Source organism: Lynx canadensis, chromosome E3 (assembly GCF_007474595.2).
Source record: "Lynx canadensis isolate LIC74 chromosome E3, mLynCan4.pri.v2, whole genome shotgun sequence".
NCBI lineage: Eukaryota > Metazoa > Chordata > Mammalia > Carnivora > Felidae > Lynx > Lynx canadensis.
Window position 1 is genome coordinate 26,969,490 of NC_044318.1, and position 23,395 is coordinate 26,992,884.

At 48.3% G+C, this 23,395-nt stretch overlaps 1 protein-coding gene across 1 annotated transcript in view; it reads right to left on the bottom strand.

Annotated features, from left to right (window-relative positions):
- The window catches only part of LOC115503903 (polypeptide N-acetylgalactosaminyltransferase 17-like), a 92,838-nt gene that overhangs the window by 19,402 nt on the left and 50,041 nt on the right, over nucleotides 1-23,395 (bottom strand). Inside the window, exon 4 of the mRNA XM_030300457.1 lies at nucleotides 542-716. Within this exon, the coding sequence (XP_030156317.1) occupies nucleotides 542-716 (175 nt within the window). The remainder of the gene's footprint in view (nucleotides 1-541; nucleotides 717-23,395) is intronic.

The window sequence follows — 23,395 nt, forward strand, 5'->3', positions numbered from 1 at the left end:
CCTTGGCAAGGATCATCTCGAGTTCTGTCCAATCAGTGTGTCATTTTCACCGGGTATTTTAAAAAAAAATTTTTTTTAATGTTTATTTATTTTTTTGAGGCAGAGAGAGACAGAGCATGAACAGGGAGGGGCAGAGAGAGAGGGAGACACAGAATCCGAAACAGGCTCCAGGCTCTGAGCTGTCAGCACAGAGCCCGACGCGGGGCTCGAACTCACAGACCGCGAGATCATGACCTGAGCCGAAGTCGGCCACTGAACCGACTGAGCCACCCAGGCGCCCCTTCACCGGGTATTTTGATGACGATGGTGGTGGTGGTTGGTGGAGGCCACAACAACGGAGAACCGGGTAGACAGCAAACTTCTCCCTGCTCCCCAGTTTTATCCCACAGTATGGATCTCACCTTCTTTGTCAACCAACCCTTCTCCACTGTTCTACTAGCCCCAGAAGGAACAGGCAACGTTTCCACCTCCCAGATTCTAGCTCCTCCCGACCACCCTACTGCAGGTGCCGGGTGCCCCCAGGGTCCAGCTTGTGACCTACCAGCCAGCTGTGAATTCCACGTGGGCATCGAAGAAGCCAGTGACCTGGCCAGTGGCCGCCTTCCAGCCCTCGATGCGAGCTCGGATCAGGCCCTCTCTTTTTTGGTTGCGTACCACCTTCACCAGCCCAGGGTAGCGCTTCTGGACGTACTCTTCCAGCGGGGCCTTCAGCTCCTCTACAAATGACAAAATGCAAGAAGGTCCATAACCGTGTCACTTCAAACGTGTGTCCAACCCGCCGTGATGCCAACAAGATCTCCAGGAAGACTGGAGACGCGGAAGAGTTGGCACGCTGGTGATCTTAGCAGAAAAGACAACTCAGGCAGCCTGAGAGTCAGAAGACATTGCCGACACCCTGACCCGGGACGGCAACGTCCTCCCAGCATCCAAGGTAGACAGCTGGACAGAATCCGCGCCTGGCTGTTACATCCTGACTGCCGCAGGCCACCAGATGTCTCTCGAGGCTTGTTTTCTCGGTGGTCTTTCCTCCTTTGGAGGCCAGCATTCCTGCCCTCCTACTGTCCCCTGGGTCCTGTTTATCAACTTCTGTATGGGTTTTCCCGTTTGCACACACACACTGGCTCTTATAGGACATGGCCTGGGTGGTCCAAACCCACAGTCACGCATCAGACGCAAAGTTAACAAGGTTGTTACTTTGGTCTTAGGATAACAAAGTAATCTTTTCCTGGTAGTGCCGTGGTAACAGGAGTAATGCTACCAGAAACTGAACACTTTCCCTTCTGCGACAAGCAGGTGGTGGTGAGTGCTTTCTTTATATGATCTAAATTAATCCTTACCCCAACCTAGGAGGTAGCCAGATTAATTCCATTAATTCCACCTTGCCAATTAAGAAACACAATTAGGGTGGCTAACTTGTCCCAAGGTCACACACCTAGAAACGGGAGGAGCTGAGACACAGCCAAAGGTGCCTGACATCGCAGATGGGGCGGTTGACGCCTCTCTGCGCAGAGTCACCAGGTGGGGGGGGGGGAGGGGGAGGGGCTGCCTGGCAGGGGATTCAGAGACAGGCACACTGCAAGGACCCCCCTCTTGGAGAGACTCATGCTGGAGGTCGCTAGCAGTCCAGATGATTCTGATGCAAACAGTCCGCAAACAATACCTTAAGAGATATAGTTACCCCTGACTTCACTCCAGAGAAACCCCAAAAGGTTGTGTTGATAGACGTCATACAGACGTCTCTCTTCCTAATTACACACGCCACCTTGGGGAGCTTAGAGCCATACTTTTGAGCACAGGTAGAGGCTGAGCTCTCTAGGTCACGGCTGTTGTTCCCTGGGAAGGATGCAGTCATGTGACCCAGCAGGAAATATAGAGCACGGGGTGTGCAGACGGATGGGAACCAGAGAGTCCCCAAGGCACAGAGACACGGAATGGGTCCTGTCAGCCAAATGCACGGATGGTGGAGACACAGGAACGATACGGGCTGAACTGTGTACCCCCCAAATTCATCTGTCAAAGCCCTAACCCCCACTTCCTCGGAATATCATCATACTTGCAGGTAGGGACTTTAAAGAGCTGATTAATTTTAAGTGAGGTTGGGGGCACCTGGGTGGCTCAGTCAGTTAAACGTCCGACTCTCGATTTCAGCTCAGGTCATGATCTCATGGTTCGTGAGATCGAGCCCCTTAGGCTCTGTGCTAACAGGGCAGACCTGCTTGGGATTCTCTCTCCGTCCCTCCCCTGCTCATACTCTCTAAAACTACATAAACACTAAAAAAAAAAAAAAAAAAAAAGAATTTAATGAGGTTGTTAATATGGTCCTAATTCAATCTGACCGGTGTTCCTGTAAGAAGAGATTTGGAGCCACCAGGGGCCATGCACGCAGAGGACACAGCGGGAAGGTGGCCATCTGAAAGCCAAGGGGAGAGGCCTCAGGAGACACCAGCCCTGCCCACACCTTGATCTTGGACTTGCTGCCTCCAGAAATGTGAGAAAGTAAATTTCTGTTGCTTAAGCCCCCCAGTCTGTGGTCCCTTGTCATGGCAGCCCAAGAAAACTGCTACAGGGGAGTATTAGTTTGGAAAGGAGGGAAACTGGAACCTGAGTGGGGAAGGGGCAGAAACCTCTAAGGAGACATAACGTGCACTTGGGTATTTACACTGGAGTCAGACCGTCGGGGGTTCAGAGCCTAGCGCTGTCATTTATCACCTGAGTGCACCTGGGTGATTCACCCGATCCGTGCATGCCTCAATTTCCTCATCTGCACAAGGCGATGATAATCAGAGTAAGGACCTCACAGGGTGGTGATGAGGAGTGAACCAGTCAATGTAGACAGAATGCCGGGGCGCCCGGTGGCCTCACTGCTTGAGCGTCTGACTCCTGATTTCGGCTCAGGTCATGATCCTGCGGTTGTTAGATCGGGCTCTGTGTCGGGATCTGCACGGACACCGTGGAGCCTGCTTGAGACCCTCTCTCCCTCTCCCTCTGCCCCTCCCCTGCCCATGAGTGTGCCCTCTCGTCTCTCTTTCTTTGAAACAAAAAAAGAGAGAGAGAGACTGAATGCCTAGAATGATCGCTGGCATAGCGTAATTATCTGCTCAACCCTGAGTAGGTAGCCAGCGTTGGTAAGAATGTTCCCTCTTTCCATCTACATGGTGGAGGGCACATGGAGAGGTTTCAGAGCCACCCAGGGGGCCTGAGGAAGCTGCACCCAAGATGGAAAAGGGCCTCTACACTAGAACGACGGCTCTCAAAGCGGAGGGATCAGCTGGAGGGGCTGAAACGGATTGCTGAGCCCCTCCCCCACAGTTTCATTTTCAGAAGGTCAGGGGTGGGGCCTGAGTGTTTGTGTTTCTTTTCTTCTTCTTCTTTTTTTAATATTTATTTATTTATTTATTTATTTATTTATTTTTGAGAGAGAGAATATGTGCCCATGTGCACACACATGCATGCAAGTGAGGGAGGAGCAGAGAGAGAGGGAGAGAGACAGAATCCCACGCGGGCTCCGTATTGTCAGTGCAGAGCCTGGAGCAGGGCTTGATCTCCGGGGCCCTGAGATCACGAGCCGAGCCGAAAGCAAGAATCGTACGCTTGATCAACGGGGCCCCCCCGGGCGCGCCATGAGAATCTGTGATTCTAACAAGACCCCGGGGCGGGGTGCCCATGCTGTGCTATGGGGAACCACTTTGAGAACCGCTAAGCTCAAAATGCACAGGGCTTCCTTGGTGTATGCTTGGCACATCACACACCCTCAAGAAGTTATTTATTGTTGGGGCACCTGGGCGGCACAGTCGGTTAAGCGTCTGACTCTTGGTCCGGGCTCAGGTCACGATCTCCTCGTTCATGGGCTCAAGCCCCACGTCAGGCTCTGTGTTCACAGCGCAGAGCCTGCTTGGGACTCCTCTCACTCTCTCCCTGCCCCTCCTCCACCCGCGCTCTCTCCCCCCTCTCTCTGTCTCTCAGTAGATAAGTAAAAAACAAGTTACTTAGCGTCGACGTCTTCACCAACTGGTCTCACCAGTATTGCTAATATCGGTGCCATCATCCCAGGGTTGGGGAGGGAGCTGGTGGAGAAGCCGGGCTGTGGGGACCCTCTGCCTCTTCACTCACTGTAAGTGAGAGAAGATGACCAAATACATGGGACTGGGGTGCCCAAAGAGTCCTCAGCTTCTAGAAACCATCTATTGACTGAATGTTGGCTGGATCGTCCTGTCTGTTAATTACATTTCTCAGAACAAGAATTCTAGCAAGAAAGTTGGGCAGGCCATGCCTGCTTGGTTTTTCAGTCCTCCTCGAGAGTACCGGGTGGGTGGGCAGGGGATGGAGGGACGTGCCACGGAGGGCGCTGGATCCCGCGTGGGCACCGCGCCTACAGAAAGGTATAATGGGAGACCGGCCCGTTCGCTTGGATTGGCCCATGGTGGGAGGAATTCTGGGAATCTCCGTAAGTGCAGGGAGGACGCTCTGAGCGCTGCGTGTTAAGCACCCGCCAGGAGACCCGCAGGCATGGTTACCCTTTGGCTGCCTGGGACCTCACTGTGGCTCTGCCTGGGAACTGGGTGTCAGCTCCCATACGTGCCAGTCACTGTGTCCAAATGCCGAGGGGTTTCCTCATTTGCTCAGTGGTTGTGACTATGACTCCAGGGTGGAGAGAGTGACGGGACAGTGTCACTCACGACCACTGGCTTCTACACCTCAAGGCTCCTGAGATACAGGCATTAAAAGGCTTTGAAAAGTATAGAGGGATAATGCCTTGGTACCGGCCCTAGGGCTGTTAAATGAGATGCTACATGAACTCATTAATCCTTAGTAGTAAGCATTCAATAAAAGTCACTTCTAACAATAATCGGTCTATTAATATTACCGATAGAGGTCAATTTTATAACTTCCCATGACTGACAGCTTCTCTTTCTAGCTAGTCAATGTCATTTTGAAGTCTGAGGGTCGCCTACATAGGGGTAGACAGCACCCTCACTTACAAGGTTTGGGGACACGTTGTTCTAAACGCAACGGAAGTGTCGGTCTATGGGCTTTTGGGGGATCACAGCAGGATCTGGGAACAAGTGGCACTGGTCAGGCTTCTTTTCCCAGTCCCTGTACGTGGCTCTGTACTTCAGAAGGTAGTGGCTCGTGCCCTCGCTTGCCTTTAAAAATCGCTTCAGACACGATCTGCTTCCCCCAGGCGCTTACGATCTAGCTAAGCACGTGCGAGATGTTCCAAAACTGACGGCATTCAGTGTGACAAGAAAAATGGAGTTGACGGCCCAAGATAAATGGCCACAGAAGGAAGTGCTACGAAGAGGGAGACAGTATTTTGGTTGGGGGTGCCCATGAAGAAGGTAGTGTTCGAGTTAAGCGGAAGGTTTGGACATGTGTGCTAACTACCCCAGGATACGTAAACACGCAGTGAAATACGGAAGCGTAGAAGCGGTCTTCTTAGGTACCGCGGAATCACTAGTGTCTGGGGGACGGGGAAGATGTCACTAATTAAAAAGGAGATAAAGAAGACAAGTAGAACAGCCTGGGGACAGGCTGAGGTGCCGGCAGACACTCGGGTAGACTGTTGAACCAAACAAGTGACCGAGAGGTGACAAGAAAGGCACAGAGTGTAGGGGATGCAATGGTGAGATATGATGCCATAGGAGAGACTGCAGATGCCAGGAGATGGAGCGAGCACTTGGAACAGTACGCTGGGACACATGCCCGTTAAGGAGGCAGGAAGGAGAGCTAAGGAGCAAGGCTGGCTCGAACAGCGTCACGGGGGCGGAATCCCGTCAAGGGTGGAGTTTCCAAAAAGGAAGACACGTGTACCCATTCCACAAATACATACAGGGTACCTGCATGGCTGAGGATGACACAGTTCTTATCCTCAAAGAGTAACCCAACATCCAATGTCACGAAAGTCAAATGCATTGGAGAAAATGAGAGCTGAGAATGGCCCAGAGATCTAGATGAACAGTAGGCTCCTGACCGGACCAGTGAGGAAAAGGAATTCCCTTCTGGAAACAGCTGTGCCCTGCAGGGATAGGTTCGCATCAAGAGAAGTGGATGAGTAGGAGAGCTCAGGAGAGTTCCAGAAAGACTAATCCCGGAGGAACACAGTTTTAACAGTCTGAGGCATTGGGGTGTTGAGATTCGGAAATCGCCTTCAAGTGAGACAGCCCACAAGTCAACCCAAGTAAAATCGAGGCCCCAGGCTCACCGGGGAAGGTGACAATGCTAAGGTGACCCCAACCTGACAGTGCTAAAAAATGTCATCTCCACCACCTAAGATCCTTTATCATCCTTGACAGACGAAACCAGGTTTGGATATTATCCTAACAGGAAGAAAACCATTTTACACGTTATTTTTCTCACCAGCAAACGCAGAGAAAAGAAACCAAACCTCACGTCTGCGAAAATAAATGTTTGCCTTCCAGTGTTATAAAATCCACTACTAAATTGGTCCAGAGTCATTTGGGAATCTTTGTGTTTCTTAAGGTTTCAGTAAATGGCATTTGGGGAGGTCAAGAGGGAAGAAACAGACACCGCCTGTGACCAGAAGGGACCAGAAGAGAGATAAATCTTGTTCTTACCAGTAAAAGCAGCACCTGTCATCCAGGCTTAAGGAGTACATATTGGCAACAAGAAAGTTATAAAGACTGAGAACTACAGCGGAAACATTATTACAGAGTTATATCTAGATCCCACACTTTGAGGGATATTAGAAAATAAACCATCTGTCCCGTGTCTAAGCCCTGCTCGGAAGCAAGTGTTGATCTTGCGGACCATCTCTCCCTGTTCCCGAACACCTCGGTGCCACAGAGACGTAAACTTGGAGGTGGCCAGGTGGCCCAGGGCTGGGCCACGTCTGTGCCTCTCAACCCCCACTCGGTTATTATGTCTTGGCGATGAGACTTACCGAATGTTCTAATGCTCAAGAAAATGGCGACAGGAGAATGAGTCTAAGCTTAGATGAGCGTCTCTCAAATGCTGACCTGCATCAGAATCACCAGTAGGGGGGCGCCTAGGTGGCGCAGTCGGTTAAGCGTCCGACTTCAGCCAGGTCACAATCTCGCGGTACGTGAGTTCGAGCCCCGCGTCAGGCTCTGGGCTGATGGCTCAGAGCCTGGAGCCTGTTTCCGATTCTGTGTCTCCCTCTCTCTCTGCCCCTCCCCCGTTCATGCTCTGTCTCTCGCTGTCCCAAAAAAAATAAAACGTTGAAAAAAAAAAATTAAAAAAAAAAAAAAAGAATCACCAGTAGGTCTGGGGCGTGGTCCAAGAACTCGCATTTCTAACAAGTTCCCAAGGGCTATTGCTGCCACCCTCCTGATGAATACCCTTTGGGCGGCTCTGGCTCAGAGGCGACCACCTCTGCAACGCTGTCCGCATGAATCCATCCCTGTGTGTGCAACAGGACTCATCCGAACTGAGCAGAAGTCCCAGAATCCCAGGGGTGCCACCGCCCATCTCTGCCTTTCTCCCTACCTGAACCTTCTTCTCTTGCCTCATCTGAAAGACTGAGCTCCTCGAAGGTGACCTCAGTCTACACGGCAAGGGTTTGTCTTTCCAAAACTGGATCCCCATTGCCGGTCACCCCTGCGCGGGGCGACCTCACAATTACGTCAGTCCCTTGATGAGGACCTCATGTGTTCCCGGACTCTGGCCTCACTCCCATGACTCCTCTTACTATCGCTACGAGTGCCACAATTCTACCAATATTACATCTGCCACCGTCAGTGCCACTGTCACCACCACAGCCACTTATAACCAATGCATCTCCCTGCCAGCAGCTGCTGAGCTTTGGGCATGCCGCTAGCTGGCAATGCATGGGTTGCGACAGCTGTGATGAGAAAACAGCACATATGGCATGTTCTGATTAAGAGCAAAAAAACCCCAAAAGCGCCTGCCTCAAAGCCAGCATTCCTTAGAATGGGGTCCCTACCAGGGAATCACTTGGGAGCTTGTGCAAATGCGGGTCCCCAGGCACACCCGAAGAGTTTCTCATTGTAGGGTTGACCAGCGCCCCAGACGGTTCTCACACGATCCCAAAACTTCTTGAAAGCACAGATGGATTCTTTTTCATTGTTTTTATGACAGTAACATGCACATGAGATCGACCATTTTTGCTTATTTTTGAAGTGGTCGATTCAGTAGCATTCTGCGCATTCACGGTGTGGGGCAACCATCACCGCTATCAGGTTCTAGAACTTTCCATGACCCCAAACGTAAACCCTGCACCCACTGAGCTGTCCCTCTCCACTTTCTATCCCCACTTCAGTTTCTGGCACCCACTAATCTGCTCTCCATCTCTAGGAATCTACCTCTTCTGGATATTTCATAAAAATGGAATCGCACAGCATGTGGCCTTTCGGTGTGCAAGCAGGAGTCAACTCGGAAGTTGGGGAAAGAGAGGTGTTTTCAGTGTGAACGTTAACACCTGGCCTCACCGAAGATCTGCTTCTGTATTTTGCTGCCAGTTTGCTTTTCCAACCCTCATTTGGGTCATCTGGCTGGAAGCGTGTTCCCAAAGCAACTCCAGGCTCCGTGAATGGGGTTCTGGCCTCTCTGAGGAGAGGGCCCAGCCCTTGGATCGGTGTCATACCCCTAGAATCCCCTGGCACCAGCCTCCTCTCCATCCCTGATGAAAACTTGCAGCTCACTGCGCTTGGGGGCATTAAGATCACTCAGGAAGAAAACACGGTCTTCAACACAGGGTTTTAGCAGCCATTAGTCACGATGCCCTACATTTCTGCAGTGTCTTTTTTTTTATGAGATTTTAAAAAATCTTGATTTATTTTTGAGAGGGGGAAGGGGCAGAGAAAGAGGGGGACAGAGGATCTGAAGCAGACTCTGCGGACGGCAGCAGGCTGGACGCGGGGCTCCAACCCCTGAGCCGTGAGATCGTGACCTGAGCCGAAGTCGGACGCTTAACCGACTGAGCCACCCAGGTGCCCCCAAATAAGGCATTTTTTAAAAAAAATTACCTTTAAAGTTAAAAAAGGGAAGGTGGAAAAACCTGGTTGCCTGTCCTGGCCGTGAACTATATACAAGGGCTTCACGTGGGTCAAATGGAGATATTAAGTTCCAGAAACAAATCTGGGTTTTGGAGGACCTAAAGTTTGCAAAATTTGGAAGATCGTCTTTCAGGAAAAGAAAATCTCTCTTTCATACATTTTCCAAAAACACATGGGCTTTGGGGTGAACACATTGTCAGGGGGACCGAGCCAGGGAGAGGTCCCCAAACATCAGTTTCATTAGCTTCAGAGTTGAGCACACCCTGGCCAGGCCGACTTCACGGATGCAGAGTTCCTTTTCACTAATAATCACGACTTTTCAAACATTTCAAACACTATGCTCGTCCGTATCTATAATGAAACATCTAGATGCCGAAACTGCTAAGCAAGCTGACTGAGAGAGTCAGCTAATCACGAGATGCTCCGGGGCACTATTCAGATGTGCTCCCCTTGGGTTTTAACATTTATTTGTTTTCAATTTTTGCTTTAACATTTAACACTTCTTGGCACGAACGAAGTTGCACGTACTGTTGTGGCCACTTGGGCTGGATCAACTCTTTTTACCCGCATGATGACTCTGTTACTATCCCCATTTTATGAGTGGGGAAAAGCAGGCACAGAGAGGGTAAAGTCCTTCCCGAAAGTCACGCAGTGACTGTAAGCGTAAGTGACATGGCCGTGCTCTCTGTCATCCTGCCTCCGATTCCTGTGGATGCGAGGCTGTGAAACCCGACGTTGTTCGTCTGCTCACATAGAACTGCACCTCACGCAAGGCCTTTGAGGCTCCAGGTTCGTCCTGGAACTGGCCCTCTCTGTAACTCTGAAGCATCCATTCACTCCCTCTGGGCTTGGTACATGCATTTACCTTTCGAGGCACCTGTCCATGGATGCCGGTCGGCCCTCTCCAGAGAACGAGCCCATGGCTGATGGAGAGGCTCAAAAGGGCTGGGAGGCATCTAGAACAACCTGCTGAACCCTGAGCTCCTCCAGACAGTCCCACCAGACCCTGAAGGGACAGCAGTGACTCAGGGCCCCTTCTCCACTGTCTCTGAAATCCTGGCCTTTACGAACAGCCATGGAGAGAAAGCGAGCATGTGAAAATGCATGCTGAAATAACACAGAAGGCAGCTATGATGTATATTTTACTCTCTGAGCAGCTCTCAGCTTTGTGACTTAAATAATGCATTTTCTGACTATGGGACGGAAGAATAAAAAAAAAAAAAAGAGGCGGGAGCAGAAAACTTCAGCAAGAATGGAGGAGATTAAAAAGAGATGTTTTTGCTGTGTGTGAAAGCGTTTTAAAGGCTATTCCATAGCGAGATCAAAGCAAGGACCAAAGAAAGCAAAAGACGAAAAGAAGCAAGAAAAGGGATGTGAGGCACAAAATACCAAAGTGTTAAACTAAATATATCACACAGAGTTGTGCATTCATGAGAGGCGCTTTGAAAAGGAAAGCCATCCCCGATTTCAATTCCTTTGTTAAGAAATTCCTCTCCCCTGCTTCTTCCATTTAAATTTCACCTTAAAAAAAAAAAAAAAAAAAGACAAGTAGCCCAAATGGGAAACATCATAATGCCCATAGATGGTGCCTCCAAGTTGCTGCCCCAAATTAAAAGAGCATTCTCCTACCTTGCCCCATCAAAAGGCAGTCGAAAGTCTGGTATTTGCAGCTGATTCTAATAATAACGTGTGAATTTAAGCGATAAAATTTGTCTACAGGCTGGAGTGTGTTTTTCTTTCATTATGTTTCTTATTTACTGTGATATTGATTCTGAATGCTCTGAAGCCGGCAAAAATTTTTCCTTGAAATAGCAAAAGTCACCATCATTAAGGGCAGGGGTGGGGCGGAGGGGGGTGGAGAGCAAAACAGAACACAAGAAACACGAAGCCTTGGAGACAACGGGGTCACATCTTGGTGCTTGGTCACTTCGAGTTTTCTTTAAATGCTATTGGCAAGCCCAGGAATGCAATAACTTAGAGCAAGGCATCTGGTCAGCCCCCTCTTCCCTAGCATCTGGGGACTCTGTATTCAGAGCCCTGAATGCTCCAAGGTCAACGGCAGCGCAGATCCTACGCACAAGGAAGACGCTAGTGCGTGCTCACAAAACAACGGCCCGTGTTGAAGCGTCACGTAGCACGACAGTGTTTCTGTAAATAGCTTTTGTTAGGGTCCCAAAGGCCTGCAGAACCTCGTGTGTCTCTGCTAACCCAGGTGACCACCCAAATGTAGACTACCGCCACTGACCGGGCAGAACAGATATGAGCTGGACTACTGCACAGGAGCATGCTGGCGACACAGGGCAGGGATGTTTTGATGTGGAAAAAGAATGAAAATGGCAAGGTCTCGCGAACAGGGAGTGCTGTGGGGCCGGACGTATCTGTGTTGCATTTACACCGAGCCAGGGGCACCTGGGGAGGCAGGGCCACGCCTGGTCAGAAGCACTCATCTTGAGCTGCCGAATGACACCCACTCTGCATTTGTACATCCCTCGGGGGTGAACTACTGGCAGCTGGTTGTCCTCTCTCGCTCGTGAGAAGAGCAGGAAATCGGCGGCCAGTCAGGACCTACCCTCATGACTCTGAAGGCAGCCATCTTGCCATAAGGACATAAGGGCGAGAGTAAGTAAAGGGTTTGCTCTAGGCTCTCTGCTGGTCTTGGTCACGGGCCTTTCCAGACCCCGTAGCATAGCCTGAGACCAGAGCAAGCCGACCAGAGCTTGGGGCTAAAGTAATCTACAGACACTCGTGTCAATGCCAACTCAAGTACCCAGCTCATTTTTCCAATAAAATATGGTCAAAGCTGGAACACTGCTCTTGGAGGAACAAAGGTGAAAGTGATTTTATTTGGTCGTTCTGATAACTATTTCAACCATCCCTGGGCTTCCTTGCTCCACATCTCCACCCGTCCCACCTCTATCCTGGCGGATCCCCAACCCAGGCTGGGGTATTCAAGCGGCCCTTGGCATCCCTCTTGCTCTGAGGCTGCATAGCATTGCTGGAGAACATCAACACTCTCCTTCCTTAATCCTGTGGCTCGGTGAGGCTCTCAATATCTGAGATGCCCTCTCTCTGAAACTCCAGTCCACCCATCAGTTCTTACACGTCAAATCCCATCTACACCCTTCCCTCTGTGTGCCCCAAGCTTCCCTGCCTCTATTTGAGAACATCTCCCCACTGTATCTTCTTCCTATTTCCATATGTCCCAAATCTCTCTGGAGACGGCCAGTCATTCGCAAACACTTTTAAATGCCTGGGGCTGACTGGCCCCTAGCCCAACCTCACTCTTATCACTGGGGTGTGTCGGACCCTCCAGCATTCTTACTGGGTTCCTATCAGTGTGAACCCAAAGTCTGACCACAAGGCAAACATTTCAACACATATTCTAGATAACTTCTGGTTCTTGTAGAGTGCAACTATCCCCTTTGGCACTATAGTCATGGACACCAAGGTTAAAACAGAAACTTCTCCTCCACGGGAGGCTGGGTTGGAAGACCAAGAGTTAATCGGATTTTGCACTGAGGGGATGTCACCCAAATGGAATAAATGACCAAAAGAGCTCGTTTGAACCCGCAGGCATCGTAAGACTCAGCAGTTGTGTTCTTGGGCACAGAGACGAATATTGCTTTTCGTACAAACATCTGTACGCAAACACTGATAGCAACTTTATTTGCGAAAACCCCCAAACTGAGACAACCCAAGTGTCCTCCGACGGGCCAGGGGTCAAACAGACTGTGGTGAAGCCGTATCACGGAACTCTGTGCAGAAGTCAAAAGGAATGAACTCACTGCACCCCGCAACGTGGGCAGATCTCGGGGGACTCATGCGGCGTGTACAAAGCCAATCACGAAGATTCGATACCGTACGCCTCAACCGAGGGAACAGTCTTGCAACAGCAAAACCATAGGCTGCAGAACAGATCAGTGGTTGTCAGGGGTATCGAAGGAGAGCGTCGGGGAGCGTTGAGGTGCCAGGACAGTTCTGTACCTGAATTGTGTTTGGTTATAAGAATCCACACCTGTGATAAACCTGCACAGAACTGTCTCCACACACACGCACCAACACAGACACACACGCGTGTTCAACAGGTGAAATCAGACTAAGCTCCGTGGATGGTACCCAAGTCAGCGCACTTGTTATAAGCCTGCACTAGAGTTCTGCAAGATGGTAACCATTGGGAGAAACTGAGTGGAGACACACAAGACTTCTCATACGTTGTTGCAACCTCTTGCGAATTTATAGTTGTTTCAGAATAGCGAGGGGTTTTTGTCTTAGTAGTGAATTTTAAATCCACTTAGGGGGCGCTGGGTGGCTCAGTCGGTTGAGCGTCCGACTTCAGCCCAGGTCATGATCTCGTGGTCCGTGGGTTTGAGCCCCGCATCGGGCTCTGTGCTGACAGCTCGGAGCCCAGAGCCTGTTTCAGATTCTGGGTCTCCCTCTCTCTCTGATCCTCCCCTGTTCATGCTCTGTCTCTCTCTGTCTCAAAAATAAATAAACATTAAAAAAAAATTTTTTTAAAGCCAGTTAGACTATGAAGCTTTCACTGGGGTTCTTTCACGATCTCCAGTGTAAAGACACACACATTCTCTTTTTTAAATTTTTTAATGTTTATTTTTTGGGGGGGGGGTGCAGAGAGCAAGGGAGACACAGAATCCGAAGCAGGCTCCAGGCGCCGAGCTGTCAGCACGGAGCCCGACGCGGGGCTCGAACTCACGAACTTCGAGATCATGACCTGAGCCGAAGTCGGATGCTCAACCCAATGAACCACCCAGGTGCCCCTACACTCTCTTTCTTAATCTTTCCCCCTCGTGGCCTGAAAATACATGAGGGGAAACGTAAATACACAACGTAGTTGTGATTACAGACCCACAGAGCAAACGCCGTCACACTGCGGTGATCTGGTAGGGGACAAAACCAAGCATTGTTTCTGATTAGGAAGGCTCTTTACAGGCAAGGGGAAAGGCAGGTGATGTTCCAATAAGGAAGCCTGGCCCGGCACAGGGCATGGAGTTGCGTGATAACAAGTTGTCTCCTGGCTGCTTGACTCAGAGCCTCCACCACACAGGGGAAACCGTTATCTTCCAGAAACACAGGACTCCTCCTATCCCCGCAATTATAAACCAGGAAGAAAAGCAAACAATGCCGTCGCGCCGTCTCCAAAATCCCTTCTGGAAGTCCGGAGGGTGTAACCTTCCACGCAGAAAAGTTTTCTAACTCGAACCACCCTGCTTTCACCCTCTGAATGCGCCACCCAAGAGAAGAGCCTGACCGGGTGGGCTGGTCCCCCAGGGAAGGAGTAGGGACCAAGTGGACAACCGTCCTGACCACCAAGAGATGATTCCCGGAGATGAGTGCTTTCTGAGACCTAAACCACGAGAACCAGAGCATCGAAGCCCAAACGCACACAGCAGCGCCGAATGCAGAACCTCCCAGGATGATGTCAGAGGAAGTACAAAAAAGAAAGCTTCGCGCTCGCGCAGTAACTGAACATATTCAGCAATCGCTGTAACTCAGCAGCGTGCGGGGGCCCTGGGAAGGCAGCGCAGAAGGAGCTGTGGTTCTTGCCCTCAAGGGTCTGCCCAGAGATGGGCAAATACGCAAAAGCAAGGCGGCAGGCCAAGTGGGGGGCCAAAGCCCACAGTGATGCCCGGGCAGCAGAGGCGAAGGGCCCCGAACCCTGCCGCAGCTGGGAAATCCGGGAAGGCTTCCCGGGGGGGGTAACCCAGAAGAAGAGTGTCCAAGAGTGATCTGGAGCTGGCAAATCCAATAGCACCGCGAGCACCCTCAGTGGGAACATCCTTTGTCATACCTCCCGGGACTTGCACTGTGGGCTTTTGCAAGGATTAACTCTAAAGCCGACAGTTTAAACCCTGCCTCAAAGCCACTGCTCTCCCCAAAGTACTCAACACCGGAGAAGGTAAGTGCCTTGGCCGACACCACACCAGATTCGACTTTGCTTTTCCCTCCACATGCTATTGCTTAAGAACAAAGAAGGTAATGAGGGAAGTTTTTAAAAAGTAGCTGAAAACTATGGAGAAGACCTATTTGAAAATGCATTAAGGATTATGACAGTAGAAATGAAGAAGACTCTAATGTTCTTTTAATATTATTTTATTCCAGTACTATTTTAAGCCACTTTTGGAGAGAGGGAAGGAGAAGGGGGCGGGGAGAAGGGCAGAGGGAGAGAGATTCTCAAGCAGGTTCCACGCCCAGGGCAGAGCCCAAGGTGGGGCTCGATCCCACGACCCTGGGATCATGCCCTAAACCAAAGTCAAGAGCCGGACACTTAACCCCCTGAGCCACCCAGGTGCCCCACCATTAATACTATTTTGATGGTTGAAGTTACCCCTCATCTGAGTTTGGAAGGCACAATGAACTTCCACAGGAATTTGCAGTTGACATATCCAAAAAGGTGAACTCAGTCCCCCTCCCATACCCACCACTTCTGCCATATCCTTTCAATGTTCATTTATTTTTGAGAGAGACAGAGCATGAGTGGGGGAGGGGCAGAGAGAGAAGGAGGCACAGAATCGGAAGCAGGCTCCAGGCTCTAAGCTGTCACCACAGAGCCCCACGCGGGGCTCGAACTCACAGACCGCAAGATCATGACCTGAGCCGAAGTCAGACGCTTAACTGACTGAGCCACCCAGGTGCCCCTACATTCCCCCTCTTAATGAGTAGCACCAATACCCATCCTGTGCCCGGAGGCAACACCCCTCCATAACTCCTCCCTCCTCTTCCCCCTCCTCCAAAACCAATCAGTCCTCATGTGATTCAGCCACCATGTTTCCACATCTGAAATATGGTAGCATATGAAAATAGGAAATCTCAAATCGGTGGTTAAAGGATAGAGTATTAAATAAATTGAGATAAGCACATGTTGAGACCAGGGTCTCCAGGCTGAAACTCTTATACCTGAACACGAAAATGTTTAATCCACTGGGAATTGATTTTGAAAAAAAACAAAACGATTTACCTGTAAGAAAATATGCATGAATATTTGCGCCCCCTGAGGATGATGAGGGGCGTCACTAAAAGAAAAGACTAATGGATCTGACTATGTAGAAATGTATAATTTATATTCGTCACAAAATACAATAAACAAATTAACGTCAAAAGCACAGGTTGGGGAGAAACGCCCGTCAGATGACTGTGAAAGAAGTTTATTTAATAGCTATAAAGTTCTCACAATTCAGTAAAGCGAAGATAAATTCTCCAGGAGAAAAAGAAATGAGGGGTCATCAACTGGCAAATCTCTATCAAAATAAAGACAATTAACCATTTGAAAAAGTTCCCGTCATCACTAGGGTTAAAAAAAAATGTAGATTTAAAAGTATGTCATTTTTCACTCATCAGAACCGTAAAGACAAAAAAGAAATAATGAATCAGTGTCAATGAGAATGCAGAGAAAAAGACACTTTGATATCCTTCTCGTGGGACAGACCACATATCTGGAGAGCAATTTATCAATCCATATTAAAAGTTCTTAAAAACTGGGGTGCCTGGGTGGCTCAGTGGGTTAAGCGTCCGACTTCGGCTCAGGTCACGATCTCACCGTCCGTGAGTTCGAGCCTCTCATCGGGGTCTGTACTTACAGCTCAGAGCCTGGAGCCTGCTTCAGATTCTGTGTCTCCCTCTCTCTCTGCCCCCTCCCTCACACTCTGTCTCTCTCTGACTCTTAAAAATGAACAAACGTTAATTTTTTTTTAATTATTAAAAATTAATATGGAATTTTGGGGGGAAGATGAATTTAACTCACGAATGTGACATGCTTCCCTGAAGCATAAACCCCGAAAACACTGATTTCTTTTTTAATATCAAAGAAACCCACACACGCTTTCCCAGGGTCAGAGAAAACACAAGAGGAGACACCAGCCACAATACCGGGGAAGCTGGAAAGTGGTAGAAAGTGCGTTGAGAGATGTCTAGCAGCCGACCTCCAGCTACCATGGGAAACACTGAGAAACCAATTCAACATACACCGGAGAATCCTCGAGAGATAATGAAGCCAGCCGCACCGGGTACCTCTTGAACTGGGGGTGACTAAACTGGGGAAACAGAAATGAGGGGCACCAGAAGGAAGGCCATTCGAAAGGAAACTGATCACTAGATCCCCTTCCCTACCCTGTGCTCCAGCCCCTGCGACCCTCTACTGTCAAAACTGGCGGCGATCCTGAGCAGACAGCAGGCTCACCAGACCTCGGCGGGGGGCCTCAGCTCGGGGAGACAGAAACCAAACAGCAAAGAGCAAAAACCGTGTGGAACCAGACTGTGCAGGGAGAAAAACTGAAAACCAAAACAAAAGACGAAATATTATTAATATCCTCCAGGGGATAGGAAAACATATTGCTTCTATTAAATAAGAACAATATGCTATAAAAAGGAACTCTCAGAGAATAAAAATGGGCACTTGGAAGTAAAATCATGATGGCAGAGATAAAAAAAACTGACTAGAAGGGAAGGAAGATAAAACTCAAGAGAGAGCAAACAAAGCTGGGCAAAAATATAAGGAAAGATAAGGTGGCAGAGAAAAAATAGAAAATTAAAGGCTCCACCCAAGAGGCTTTACTAATGGAATAGTGGGAGACGCTGAAATAGAGAAACGAGGAAAATGGGGAGGGATTATCAATGGAATGTTCCAAGAAATTTTCCGGAAACTGACAGACATTAGATTCCAGATTGAAGCCACTAAACTGACCCACACTAAGGCTCATCATCGTGGATTTCAAAACTCTGGGGACAAAATGGAGGATTCCACCAGCTTCCAGAAAGGAGAACACACACACACGCACACACACACACATGCGCGCGCACACACACACACACACACACACACACACACACGATCAGAAATCGGAATGCCTTTGGCTCCTCTACGAAACATTGAAAAAAGATAATGAAGCCAAAACATCAAAATCTGAAAGAAGGGAATATCTGTCTCAACCAGGCCATCGATCACACAGAAAATGAGGATAAAGCTTTCTTCAGACACGGATGATCTCAAAAGACTTTATCTTCCTCGTAGTCCCTTAATGAGGCTCCTAGCTGTTATGTTGCACCAAAACAAGCACGTAAACCAAGAAAAGAGAAAAGCCTGGAATTTAGCATAGGAGAGGGGGCAAAGGAGGTCCCCGAGGAGGGATCCAAGGTGACAATGACCTATAGCCACTGCAGCCAACTGTCCACAGCGGGGCAGCAGGACTCGAGGCGGACACATGGTGAGTTGCCATTACTCTTGCTTCTGCAAACTCACCTCATTTTCGACTGAGGATAGATTGCTTGAATGAGCCCAGAACTTTCAATATGAATTGATAAATTGTTCAGATATGCGGTTCTGTCCCATGAGAAGGATATGAGAGTCTTTTTTCTCTGTATCCTCACCGACACGGACTCTTACTAATCTTTGTCATCTTTGCTGCTCTGATGAGTCAAATGATGTCTGAATGAGGATAGATTGTCCCCATTCTTCCCTATAATGGGATATTCTGACCACAGGCTGACATAGTCTGTGCTCTCTCTCGCCATGCCCGCTGCCTGGATCAGTGGAGGACATTCATTTCATCCCCCAGACGTGGTCTGCTTCGACCTCCTTCTAAGAGTAGGCAATGCGCCTTGATGAGGTCGCCGGCAGAAAACACAGAGCAGCCATTCCTTCGGTCCCGATTTTTGCCTTATCCCCAGCACTGGTGCACACAACAGCCTGCCAGACGTCCCCACAAGGGTGTGTCCTGTGTTTCCCTGAGCTCGCTCGTGACTTAGCTGTCTTCTCCAGAAGAAGCCTTTGTGAACAATTAAGATAGTACACGGGTCAGTACTCTTGTTCTTGACATGATAGGATATCAGGCATTTCGTAAAAAAGTGCACGAAAAGAATAAAGGAGCCAGGAAAACTTACTTCCAGTAAGAAGTAAAATTGTCACTACTCGAAGGTGACGTGACATTACAGGCAGAAAGCTCTGAAGAATACACACACACACACACACACACACAATCAGAGCTAAGAAACAAGTTTAGCAACGTAGAAGAATACAAGATCAATATACAAAAATCAGCTGCATGTCTATACACGAGCAGTGAGTAGTCCAAAAATGAAATAAAGAAAGCAATTCTACTTATAATTCTACTTACAATTCAACATCAAAAATAATAAAATATTGGGGCGCCTGGGTGGCGCAGTCGGTTAAACGTCCGACTTTAGCCAGGTCACGATCTCGCGGTCCGTGAGTTCGAGCCCCGCATCAGGCTCTGGGCTGATGGCTCAGAGCCTGGAGCCTGTTTCCGATTCTGTGTCTCCCTCTCTCTCTGCCCCTCCCCCGTTCATGCTCTGTCTCTCTCTGTCCCCAAAATAAATAAGCGTTGAAAAAAAAAATTAAAAAAAAAAAATAATAAAATATCTAGGAATAAATTTAGACAAAGAAGGCAAGACTTGTAGGGGAGCCTCGGTGGCTCAGTCAGTTAAGCATCCGACTCTTGATTGTGGCTCTGGTCATGATCTCAGAGTTGTGGGATCGAGCCCTGCATTAGGATCCACGCTCAGCAGGATTGGGATTCTCTCTCCTTCTCACTCTGCCCCCTCTCCTTCATGCATATGTGTGTGCTCTCTCGCTCTCTCTCAAAATAAATAAATAAACATTTTTTTTAAAAAAACAAGAAGACTTGTATATTGAAAATTATAAAACATTGTTTAAAGAAATTAAAGAAGATCTAAATAAATAGAAAGGCCCTCCATGTCATGGTAATCTCTACACCCAACATGGGGCTCCAAATCACAACCCCAAGATCAAGAGTTCGCACACTCTGCTGACTTAGCCAGCCAGGTACCAAAGACATTCCATGTCATGGATTGGAAGTATTAATATTGCTAAGATGACAATACTTTTCAAATTGACCTATAGATCCAATGCAAAATCCCTGACAAAATTCCAACTGCCTTTTTGAAGCAATGGACAAACGTGTCATATGTCACATGTGGGACCCAGAATTCACATGTCAACACGTGGGACCCAGAATGGACAAAACAATACTGAAAAAGAAGAATAAGTCTGGAAGACTCACTTCCTGATTCTTAAAACTTGCTATAAAGGAACAGTTCTAAAGACAAGGCGGTACTCACACAGGGATAGACACATAGATCAATGACATAGGATTTAAAGTCCAAAAATAAACCCTTACACTTACAAGGCTATTTATTTTTGACATGGATGTCATGACCATTCAATGGGAAAAAGAACAGTTCCTTCAACAAATGGTACTGGGACAACTGAATATCCTCATGGGACAAAAAAATAATAATAATTTGGACCCCTACCTCAAACCATACACAAACATGAATTCACAATGGATATGGAGCTACATGTAGGAGCTAAAACTCCAAGACACTTAGAAGAGAATATAGGTGTAAATCTTTGTGACCTTGGACTAGGCAATGGTTTCCTAGATATGACACCAAAAGCTCAAGCACCCAAAGAAAAAAATAAAAAACTTGACTTTCATGACCATGAAAAGCTTTTGTGCATCAGAGGACACTATCAATAAAGAGAAAAGACAATCCACAGAACGGAAGGAAATATCTGCAAATACATTTGCAAAATTACGTACAGAATATATTTGATAAGAGTGTGTGCCCAGAAGACATAAGCAATTACAACTCAACTCTAAGAAGACAAATAACCCATTTTAAAAATCGGCAAAAGGGGGCGCGAGGGTGGCTCAGTTGGTTAAGCGTTCCACTTCGGCTCAGATCATGATCTCAAAGTTCATGAGTTCGAGCCCTGCGTCGGGCCCTGTGCTGACAGCTCGGAGTCTGGAGCCTGCTTCAGATTCTGTGTCTCCCTTTCTCTCTCTGCCCTTCCCCCACTCGCACTCTCTCTCTCACTCAAAAATAAATAAACATTCAAAAAATAATAAATAAACAAACAAACAAATACATAAATAAATAAAATTCAAGTTGACAAAAGATTTCAATAGACATTTATCCAAATAAGACAGACTAATGGGGGCGCCGGGGTGGCTTAGTCGGTTGAGCATCCTACTTCGGCTTAGGTCATGATCTCACGGTTTGTGGGTTCAAGCCCCGCGTCGGGCTCTGTGCTGACAGCTCAGAGCCTGGAGCCTGCTTCGGACCCTGTGTCTCATTCTCTCTCTGCTCCTCCCCCACTTGTGCTCTGTCTCTCAAAAATAAATAAGAGTAAAAAAAAAAATTAAATAAAAAGACAGACTAATGGCAAGCAAGCACACGAAAAGATGCTCAAAATAATCAGTCATTAGAGAAATGCAAATAAAACCATGAGATACCACCTTACACGCACCACGGTGGCCTTTGTGTGTGTTTTTTTTAAAGGAAAATAACAAATGTTGAGGATGTGGCGAAACTGGGACTTCATACATTGCCAGTAGGAATGCAAAATGGTGCCGCTCCTGTGAAAAACCGTGTCGTTGGGGAAAACTGTCTGATGGCTTCTCAAGATATGAACCGTGGAATTATCACAGGACCCAACGATTCCACTCCTAGGTAGGTACCCAAGAGAACTGAAAACATTCCACACGACAACTTTTAAATGAACGTTCCTAGCAGTATTATTCGTAACAACCAAAAAGCAGGAACGCCCCACCTATCCATCAACGGAAGAATACAGAAAGGTCATGTGCTACCTCCACACAACCGAATGTCGCTGAGCCACAAAAAGAAATGACGTAAATCCATGCCACCACACGATGAACTTGGGCGACAGTACGTTGCACGAAACAAGACAGACACCAAAAGCTACAGGCTGTACATTTCATTGATAGCAAATGTCCAGGAGAGGCAAATTCATAGAGACAGAAATACTTGGTGGTTGCCCCAGGACCTGGGAGAGATGGCTAAACAGGTCCAGGATCTCTTCAGGGGGGACGATGAAAATATTCCGGAATTAGATCGTGGTTACAGTTGCAAAACGTCGTGAATATACTTAAAGCCACTGAACTATACACACTTCATAAGGGTGTATTTGATGTTATGTGAATTCTATCTCAATTAGAAGTAAGGGACAAGAGGGACACCCGGAGGGTTCAGTCCGTTAAGCATCCAACTCTTGATTTCGGCTCAGGTCATGATCTCACGGTTTGTGGGCTTGAGCCCCGCGTGGGGCTCTGCGCTGACAGCTCAGAGCCTGTTTGGGACTCTCTCTCTCCCTCTCTCTCTGCTCCTCTCCCACTTGCACTCTCTATCTCAAAAATAAATAAACTTTAAAAAAAAGTAAGGGAAAATCATAAAGGATGACCGTGACGGGGTGTGGCAAGAGTGATGATTGATACAATTCCATGCACCTGAATTCCCTCAGCCTCGACCCCTCAAAGATCAAAGCGGAAAAATGCTGATGATCTGAACAAAGACCAGTGGCTTGGGACACGGCCAGGCGGGATCACGCTCAAGAGGAACTAAGCAGATGCTGAGAAACAGAGCAGAAAGAGAATGAAAAGCCTTCTGGTCTTTGGTGACGAGGTAAAGCCCTTCACTGACAGGAGATAACGAGAAGCAGGTCTGCGAGGCCGAGAGGAGAATGCTAAGTTAGTCATAGGACAGACTGAGCTTACGGTTCAGAGGGACCCTGGCCCTTGAGGAGAGAGAGGACGCAGGTCTGGAGCTCAGGGGAGAGGCTGAATTGCTCTGCGCTGCAGGGATGGATCTGGAGACCATTCACCATGTGCCCATGGGAGGAAGCGCCCCGCGTGTCCCGACGCTGAGAATCATGAGTGATCCCCTCGAAGCAGGGAGCCAAGGCAGAGAAGACAGCGGTGCTGGGGTCTCAGGAGGAGACAAGTGCCAGGAAGGAAGCCACCAACAATGTCAGACGTGGCCGGATCAGAGCAGGAAAGTGCCCGCTGGACTGGGTGCGCCGCGATCACTGGTAAATTTTGCCCGAGGGATTTCGGTTTAATGTACAGGAGCACAAAGAATTGCATCTTACTTGGGTTTAACTTGGGTCAACATCAGTATTCAAGCCGAATGAAACAAACGTAAAAACAAACCTAACAAGTGAAAGACCCTGACTTACCTGTACACACAGGTCCTGAGCCTTCTGGCTTTATTCACACACTCCCTGCACCAGGTGGTTTTTCTTTCTTTCCTTCCTTGCTTCCTTGCTTCCTTCCTTCCTCCTTCCCTCCCTCCCTCCCTTCCATCTCTCTCTCTCTCCTTTTTCCTTTCTTTCTCTGTTTTCTTCTTTCTTTCTTTCTTTCTTTCTTTCTTTCTTTCTTTCTTTCCTTCTTTCCTGATAAAGCTTGGTTTTCCTTTAATGGATATGATAACATACAGGTGTGGGATTCTAGTTCCCACCTGAGCCAGGCATGACTGGCTTGAGAATGGACAACTCTACCCTCATGAAAATGATGTCTGCAGATCTTTTTTGATAAAAAGAGAAC